This window comes from Mya arenaria, chromosome 12 (assembly GCF_026914265.1).
Source record: "Mya arenaria isolate MELC-2E11 chromosome 12, ASM2691426v1".
In the NCBI taxonomy this organism is placed as follows: Eukaryota; Metazoa; Mollusca; class Bivalvia; order Myida; family Myidae; genus Mya; species Mya arenaria.
This window is the reverse complement of record NC_069133.1, coordinates 13,166,871-13,176,726: the sequence shown is the minus strand read 5'-3', so window position 1 is coordinate 13,176,726 and position 9,856 is coordinate 13,166,871. Positions and strand designations below refer to the sequence as shown.

Sequence of the window (9,856 nt, the reverse complement as noted above, 5' to 3'; positions counted from 1 at the left end):
AAAATTAAGTGTGTCTGATTTTGTCTGGTCTGATTACAATCGTGACTTGGTCGTGACAAATTCAGTTGTATCCGTTCTAAACAGTAACAATGGCTGAAAGTCTCTTGAGCGGTATCTTGACGGTGTCCTATGGAACGGGTATTATCAGAAAAAGAACTTGGGCCGTTTCTTGCCGATTGAGTCCAGATTGCGTCCATATCCTTCTGAAGTATTCCGTCAGCGTCCGTTCACTGTCTGGTCTCTGTCGAATCTCTGTCTGATCGCATCGGCACGCTGTCGGTAAAAATATTAGGTCGTTTTTACCATGCGAAAATTACAATATAGATCAAGAACGGGATAATCGGGAAGAATTTGGTTGAACACCACTAAATCGGGACGCTTCCTGAACAATATCTGTTTTACTCCCTCATCATCCGATTCAATGAAAAATTAGTATTCCATTGTTGTTTTGTCGGCGGTCCTCGCCTAAACACATCTGTTAAAACCTCTTCACAAAGCGCTGTATCTGAAGTTCAATTAGTTTATTATCTTATGGATCCTTTTTGGCATTGAACTGATAACAGTTTCCACAGAATGACTCTCAAAATATAGCTTAACTATGTAGGCAAACTTTCCGTTTCTATCAAATAAACAACATTACAGATATTAAGTGACAATGTCATTTTGACGTCCCCTGTAGAACTCTGATATGTTTAAATGGACTGCTTAAGTGAGGAAAAAATCGAAAAAAGGTAACTTTAATACTCATTTGAACAGCTTTCTCTGCTTTAAAGCTTCAAGTTGGAATGAATATAGTTTTTGTCGTGTTGACATATCACGGAAACGATTAAAATCGACAAACGGACGCCTGCAAACACAAATATGAAAATTTCATCAAGGACGTACAGATTTTCCAGTTTTAATTTGATTTCGGTGATTCTATTTTTGACGCAATAACAGTCAAACTCGCCGCTACAGATTAATTGAAATGTAGCGCACAGACATTCTGACATTCAGAGCAAACATGGCGGTATGCTATAGAACTTAAAACGTTCTCTGAATGTGTCAAACAATTGTTATTAGGGAGACATATCCTCTGATAACTTGTAATGTCCCTGTTAGAATATGTCAAATAGTTCTAAAAGGGCATAAACGATCATCATCTGCATGTTCGGATATATTGTATTGACTCAAATAAATGTTCAGACACGTTTGCTGCACAAGCTGTACAATTGTGCATGTGAACTATAACTAACGGCATTTGCATCGAATTTCGCTAATGAAAACTGTCATCACAGGCGATGGCTTACATGCTCGAAGAAGAGGGAAATTGCTTTTCCCTTATAGCGCAATCAGAAGCAAAAAAACAATCGCATTGTCTGTAAACACACGGCTACATAGTCATGTCCAAAACGTGGCATCATAATTGCATTTCTGCCCATTGAGTGTTTCATAGTTGCCTTAGAAGGCCAGAATGACAATGATTGTATTTGATAGGAACACTCACTTATTTGTAATTGTAACATAAAAGCAGATGTGACATACGTATATATGTATATTGTAAGTTTAACGTACAACATTTGAAGGTATGGCTTCCCTTCATGGTATGTTCACAGGTTTGCCATTCTGAGACATTTGCAATTGACATGATTTTCGATATCAATGCTTTGAACACTATTGTGAAAAACTACAGAAACAAGCTCAGTAGCCAAAAATTTAAGCATAAACCCCGTTTGAATACGGGAATCACGTAAAAGACATGAAACCACGGTTTCTGTCCTCGTAAGTCTATCATTGAAGATAGAGAAAAGCAATTGCATCATGTGTTCATTCCAGCAATTTTGCTGACAGTTTAACGCCACATACTTCCTTTTTCTTTTTAGCTTTTAAACACGGAAATTGTCCATATATTCGTGCTATCGAATAATGGCAAAACATTGCGTGATTCTCTTCAAATACGGACATTATTCATTTGATTATTTTAAAGCTGCATCCCATAGATTGAACGTTTTGACAACTTTTTAATTTTGTCTTGAAACGAGCCGATGTTTGCGACCATCCATCGGAACCAGTTATATAAAACTGCTTACAAAAATAAAGATCTCAGATTTTTATATTTAAGTTCAAAAAACAATGTTTGATGTATTTTTCTTAAACCGTTACTAACGGTTTAAGCCATTTAACATTATTTTTTGAACGGAAATAAAAATATCCATAATCTGATTAAGTTTTGGTTTGCAGATATTTATGCAAAAACTATCTCTTTCCAAGACAAAAAGGTGTACAAATGGTATATCTGTGAGAGTGCAGCTTTAAAGAACTGTTGCCATCAAAATATTTTGTTATACAACGTACAATTCTGATATAAATGATTTTGTCTTTTGGGGTAATTCGACAACCTCTCTGAAATAAAAAGGGTTAGAAAATTATACATTTTCTCCGTCAGCTTCATTAACGCTTTCGCCCTAATAATTTCCAAAACATATCTGAACACAAATCAATAACAAATATTATAAATGAAACTTGCGAAGACAAGACATTTGTTCACCTACGTACTCTAACTATTACGATGACGTTCATAGCAATTAAATAATGAAACAAGTGAAGGTTTGGACAAGCTGAGTTGCTTTTAAAGTGTGTCTTGTCTGATTCGAAAAGAGATTCAATACAAAAAACGTTTTTTTTTTTTTTTAACTTAACGCAACTACACTCTCAGAGAACACATACTTCATTTATAATATTGTTTATGATAGAGCGAACACTTGTTGTTGGCCTTAAATTCTAAATGTATTGTCATCATTATATTATTATTATTTTATAAAATTGCAAGATACTCTAGATATGTTTTAGAATGAAAAGCTAATGAAAATAAAATAAAACTAAAGTTGTGTAGACTCCCTCTATGAACAAGGAGGAAGCAGGAGACCATTCAATAAACAAAGCTCTTAAAATACAGTATTATCTGTTGACCAGTATGTTCCACGCCATAAAAGCTAACAGCTTGTGAATAACTGTGATTTGCAGATAACAAAGCCACTTTTTGAATTTGGTATAAGAATTTGGTACATTTATTATTGGTAAGGATGAAACTATGTTAGAACAGGTCTTCACCTGAAAACTATGTTTTGGAAAAGGCTGATTATATTTATGAGAGCATGAAACGATTTTTGATATCATACTGAAACTTACTTTTATATAAAACATAAATTACAAAATAATAATCCTCTGTTAGATATAAGCACACTGTTGAAGATTTTGAAATATTTAAAGACTTAGAGAATGACTTAACAATAAGGACAGGCGCGCTCATAAGAAATGAAAGCGAAGCCCATAACACCGTGTAATCAAATTCATTTCTGTACTAAGTTCTTCGTAGAATTCCCTCATAACATTGGCGTGTGCTGAAATAATGAAGGAAGGTCAACAACAACACAATTCACATTGAAAAATAACTTAGTAAACATACGAAAGGAAATTGTACTTTTTCTACACACAAATATTTGACTTGATTTGTTCGCATCGAAAATACCAGGCCATGACACTAGTTCTTATTTCTCCGAAGATCATACAATTTTCCTACCCATAATCAAACGTTAGGAGAAATGAACATGCATAATAACACTGTGGTTTGGCGGTCGTTAGCACATAGCACATTATTACAATACTAGAAATATAAGCCTTATTTGATCCAACATCAACTTCAAAACTATGAAGAACTAAGTAAATTCAGCCGTACTTGCTACTTAAGACAATTATGACGATATAGCATTGAATAAGGTTTTTAACAAAGCTTGTAGTAGACAATAAAAGCGTAACATTTAAAGGGAGTGTACTATCGTACTTGTCCGATATTGAAAGGGATATAATATAATGTTAATTCTTTATCACATTATCATAACAAAAGAAAAAAATGCTAGCTGTTGTTGATATCTTAAAACTGAAATATATTCCAAATAATAAAGAAAGTAAAAAAAAAAATTAAAAAAAATAGTATATAAACAGAATCTGTCCAAGAAGAATTAGCTTTGCGCAGTGGCGGTACCATAGCCAATGAGGTTTATCCGAGGCGTGGTTATTGCTAGTTGAAAACTATACCCAATACCCCGCGCCGACGCCCTGAAATATGGGCGGCGAGCGCAATTTATGAACGTCCTTACGGGGACTGCCACTTTCTCATAAAACATCCAACTAGTTTACTCTGCATTTGGTAAAGCTTGGTTGTATTTAACCAGTGCAGTTAATAATAAGTATGTGTGTAGTATTCTCGTAAGAAAATACAACTTGACTCTTTCCATTGCCAGCAGCAGAAGACTTGCCTTTTGACTTGCACCCGTTCTCCGAACCGAAATTTATTTGGTTTAAAGTGCTAGCAGGGGGTTGGGGTACTCTTCCATGAATGCTTAGACAATATTTAGTAAAAAATGGTGCATATTGGGCGTATTTTATTACTGTTGTTCTCCAATATTGAAATAAAATATAAACTTAGACGATTTTAGAGAGGTTGGCACTGGGGCGCACCCTCAAATTTGGATCCGCTAATAGCATGCCTAGTGGTCTAATGGAAAAGGCATCAGACCTCGAATCAGAATATTGCATGTTCGAATTCTGATTGGGTTGTACTTCACACCAGCTATATTTTTTGTTTCTTTACTGTTAAACCAAAATTCAAGTTGAGATCAATTTCAGTCTAGAAAGTGATCGCTATTTCACCATGAACATGAAGATCAATGATATACGTTAACTCTTTGGAACTAGAGAGAAACAATCTACTAAAACCTAACGATGTGAATGTTGTACTGTAAAAATAACGTCTTTTGAAATTGAGATTTAGATAAGCTTAATAAATGATACAGTTAAAACTACAAGGACAAGCCCAGTGGTATGAATTTAAATTATCAGGTTAAAATACCCCTGTTAAGAATCCCAAACGTCAATAAACGATCGACAAACGTACACACTTTGAAAACAAACCACACACGCATCTACAAAAAACGGGGAAAACAGAATATAAATAAATGGTTAAATAACAACCTTGAAACTGTCATTAAAACACAAGTTCACTTAAACACAATTCCATTTACAAAAATTATGTTTACGTACATAAGCTCATACGTGTTCAAACGAGTGTTAATAATTACAATTTTAAAATATAAGCCTCGTCAGAGCCAGCATCAACTAAAACAATAAAGAATGTGAGAAAATACAGCAACGCTTAACGTGCTGAACTGTTTTATTACGGAATGCCGTTAGGGCCATCGCCTTTGAATATGTTGATCTTAAACGCGATACTCGATTGTACGATGATGACAACGCGATAATACGATGGTGAAAACACGACAGTACGATGATGAAAACCCGATAGTATGATGATAAAAACACGACAGTATGATAATGAAAATCGTACTGTCGCGTTTTCATCATCATACTGGCGAGTTTTCATCATCGTAGTTTCGTGATTTCGCATTTTCTTCATCGTACTATCGAGTATCGCGTTTCAGATCAACACATTCATCGGCGATGGCCCTAACGACATTCCATAGATTTTGGCGAAACATTTTAGTTAATAAGGCCATTTAACTGGACTATTTCAAGGGAACGTATTATCTCATTTGTGAAATTTGTCAGAAAGGGATATAATAAAGTATAATATCATAATTATTAAGACCTTTGAAAAAGAACGTCTTGGCTTATTTTTGTATTTAACTCAATACTTTAAATGCATTGTTACTATCAAGGAAATTGATAACAATAAAAGAAATTCATATGTATACATAATTTGTCATTCAAACTTTAGCTTTGCGCAGTAACGGTACCATAGCCAATGAGGTTAATCCGAGGCGTGGTTATTGGTAGTTGAAAACTATACCCAATACCCCGCGCCGACGCCCTGAAATATGGGCGGCGAGCGCAATTTATGAGCGTCCTTATGGGGACTTAAACTTACACATATGTCCAACCAATTCCCTCTGCACTTGGTATTGACTTGGCTATATTTGACCAGGACAACTATTTTACAAAAAGTGTGTGTATAATATTATCGAAGCATAGAAAAACTTGACTGATACTAAGCAGCACCGTTTCTAGGATTTGAAGTAAAAGGGGCGTAACTTAGGAGCGTAATTTTTTACGTGCACCCATTCTCACAACCGAAATTTATTTGCTTGAAAGTGTTGGCAGGGAGATCGGGGATACTCTCCCATGGAAATGTAGACAATTGTGCATAGTGGGCGTATTTTATTACTTTATTGAAATAAAAATGAAACTTTGACGATTTTAGGGGGTGGGGTGCCCCGATTGCGCCCCCACCTTTGATCCGCTAGTAGCAAGCCTTGTGGAATAATGTATAAGGCATTTGACTTCGAATCACAATAGTGCAGTTTCGAGTTCAGCTGGGTTCGAACTTCAATAAAATTCACATCAGCTTTATCTTTTGTTTCTTTATTGTAAGACCCAAATTCATGGTGGGGCTAACCCTAGTATTGAATGCGACGCTATCTCAGCGTGAAAATGTAAAACAATGGTTTACTTTTACTCCTTGTAACAAGAAACAAGCTACTTAAACCGAACGATGTGAATGTTGTTATATTAACGCTGTTTGAACTACATGTTCTGATTTTGATATGGGTTATAAATTATTCGGTGAAAACTACAGAGAAAAGCTCAGTAGTTTGAAAATGGGAGGGTTCTACTGAAATATTAAACAAGAAATTTAGTTAGAAAATTACTGATTACTAAAATTCTCATAAATCTTACAATAAATCTGTTTCAGCTAAGAAGTTGCTTATTCAAAGTTTGCAATAGAAACAACGACAATGTTTCGAATATGAACTACGATGGCGTTAACTCTGTCAGGCAGACATTGGTGATAGCTACCATTGCGTATTATTATGACTTATGTCATAATCTCCAACACCAAGGAAAAACATTTATCAATCGATATAATTGGCATCATCCGAACATTATCATTTTCACTGAATTACTAAATACGCGCGATCAGAAATTGCTTGTTAACCTGTCAAAATTCGCGAAACATCTAATGCGACAAGTTGCAATCTACTTATTGAATTAATAGTATATGCTTAATTAGTCATTATGCTCACAATTATTAAACAATAATCCAAGAACACATGTCGACCGCCTATATCCATGAATTCCTAACGGAACTAATTCTTCCGAATCTACCTTTCATCGAAAAGATTCCATCTAACGATATACAACATTAAAAAGTGCACGTGCATATTTTCTATTAACCAAAGAACTTTTCAACTTTCTCCCATTCAACAAGTACCCCAAAGGCAGATTTCATTGACACCTGGTTATCGAAAGCGTTCTGAATATAAATACTTACGAAACATATAACTCAAAAAAATATTATTAACATCCATCTTACATAATAATTTACAAACAAGGTTTTGGGGCTTTGGTATATTAAAAAATATGCTAATGTACCTCCGATGACACTAGAAAGAAAGAAGTAAAATCCAAAATGCAATAATTTTATTTAAACTATATTTTCGGTCATTTTAAAACATACGAGTAATGAGCAAAAAGCACCCTTTCAAATGATATCAAACCAATATGGAGTCACCAGGCCGCAAAATTTAAGATTCACGCCAAAACTGCTACAAACCTATTTGTCCATTGGACACCTGAGGTCGATATCGTTCTGCAAGTTTCCAATCTTTGAATTTAGCTGTTTAGAAGCGTTTTTATTTTCAATTCATGTTTCGTATTTAGCACATGTTTTAATTAAATCCGTTTGATGTATGTGGTACATGCTCTTTAGAATCCTTATGCTCAATGACTTCAACGGTTGCCCTGGCAACAGTCCCCTCCCCCTTCGCCTCGCACGTGTATGTTCCGAAGTCGAAAACGGTCAGGGTACCCGTGCGTGTAACCAAGGTGACGAACTTAGCCGGTACATGTGCGCCTGCCGGCTCCGAGTAAAAGTCGTATTTCCACATCGACGATTTTACTTTTAGCTCATGCACATCAATCCAGTACGCATCGTATAACGGTGCCCCCTGAGCAATACACGAGAGCGTAAACATACCTCCCCTCTTGACGTAAATGGTCTTTTCCATGACGTCAATTTCTACATGAAATTTAACGATAAGATTGATCGTATAATCCTCGAAACTGACGGAATTCTCACCACGACAAGTGTAGAAGTCTGTAGCGTAACGCTTGACGTCGCGCATAACAAGTTTACTCCCCGTGATGCCGGTAAGTTGTTTGACGTCACCCCTAAACCACGTAAGTTTTGGTAAAGGTTCGCCAGTAAATGCGCACGTAAGTTCCACTGTGCCACCCTCATCGACGATTTCTTCCGGTGAGCTAATACCGCTATAGTCAATTTTCGGAGCAAACAGGATCAAAAGCTGCACGTCTGACAGTAGCACTTGATGGTCCGCCTTGCACGTGTAATTAGCTGCAAATGAGTCTGTGACTGACTTAATAAAAAGATTCCATTCACTCTTGTATGTCTTGACGACCTCAATCTGGTTCACGTGTTTGAGAACACGTGTACCGGAAGTCAGGAAAGAGTCCTTAGATGATTCCCTGCGTACCGAGACCGTGTTGGGATCCAAACTGGAAGACAGACGGCACGACAACATGACGTCCTCCCCTCGCCGTACATTACTAGTGTTACTTGCTGGGGGTTTGCATCGCTACCAGAAAAAGCATACCTGCAAATTACATAATGTTATAAACCAGCGCCAAATTAAACATAAAATATTGTTATCTCGAAATGTGTATTAATTGTGTGTTTTACCTACCGTAGAACAAAGATATCAGTAATTGATTATCATGCAATTATATCTAAATTGGCTTAAATGTGTCTAACCTGAGTCCGAGTTATATTTGGTTTTATTCAAAGGTTATTTAAATTTCATTGTACGTCATTTTTAGTAGGAAATACTTTCACTCTAAGTCAATGCTTATATAATAAACTACAGAAACAACCCAGTAGTCAAGACCAAACACGATTATTATTTTTTTCCTAATCCGACTAACCAGAGAGTTTGAAAGTAGCCAGGGGAGCTAAATAAAACTATTATGTATTTCTTTATGAGGTAGTATCAAAAAGAAAAAAAAATGTTTCACATTGAACAGATCAATTATACTGAACAATTTCTGAAGAATTTACAGAGACCAGAAAGACATTCTAAGGCACTATTCGCTTGCTAAATGCCATACGTCGATGATTGAAATAAACACTCGCATGTCAAGACTATTGATTCCGAGACCAACAGCACCCTAGGCTTTGCGGACAAATGGTTTCCAAATCTCTGTTCCTGGTGTTTTGTCTAATGATTAAGATTAGAAGACCCGATTTAATACGTTACGTTTCTAAAGTAAATTGCCCGATGAAATACAAACAGATCAATTCAGATGGCAATCTGTTGACACCACTTCGGACCAACAGGCATATTCACTATCCTTAATTCCACGTGTACAACTCAAATTCCAGAATATATCTAATATTCAATTGGTGTTTGGGCTTTAGAAATGCGTATGTATGTTTTAATGTTATTGGAATTAATAGATGTCGCTCGGGCAGAGTGGTAATAGGTGACCCGAATAATGAGTAACTAGTACAACTTGTCAAAGCTTAGAATACCTCTTCAATTTAAAACATTTAAGCTGTTGGTATTTTTATGTACTATCGTATATTGGCATTCAGATACAAGTTTATTGGCGGGGGCTGACATTTCTTGGTTTAAACAAATCGCAGTTTTCCTGCAAGAAATACGTAAAAGAATAATACAAGAAAACCATAGGAAACCATAAAATTATGACATGAAGATTGCATTATCAATCAACATGAGAATGTTCAAATAAAAAAATAATCAAATGTGCTTGCAGCATAAGC

At 35.8% G+C, this 9,856-nt stretch overlaps 1 protein-coding gene and 2 non-coding genes across 3 annotated transcripts; 2 read left to right on the top strand and 1 right to left on the bottom strand.

Moving 5' to 3' along the window:
* The first annotated feature begins 4,000 nt into the window (after nt 1-4,000).
* Nucleotides 4,001-4,141, top strand: LOC128212662 (U4 spliceosomal RNA). Its single transcript, XR_008257568.1, has one exon. It is a non-coding gene; the product is annotated as a U4 spliceosomal RNA (small nuclear RNA).
* Nucleotides 4,142-5,771: 1,630 nt separating this feature from the next.
* Nucleotides 5,772-5,912, top strand: LOC128212663 (U4 spliceosomal RNA). The gene has a single exon (XR_008257569.1). It is a non-coding gene; the product is annotated as a U4 spliceosomal RNA (small nuclear RNA).
* Nucleotides 5,913-7,724: 1,812 nt separating this feature from the next.
* LOC128210459 (protein CEPU-1-like) lies at nt 7,725-8,614 on the bottom strand. The gene has a single exon (XM_052914809.1). The coding sequence runs from the start codon at nt 8,595-8,597 to the stop codon at nt 7,725-7,727; it is 873 nt and encodes a 290-aa protein (XP_052770769.1). The 5' UTR covers nt 8,598-8,614.
* Nucleotides 8,615-9,856: the final 1,242 nt, after the last annotated feature.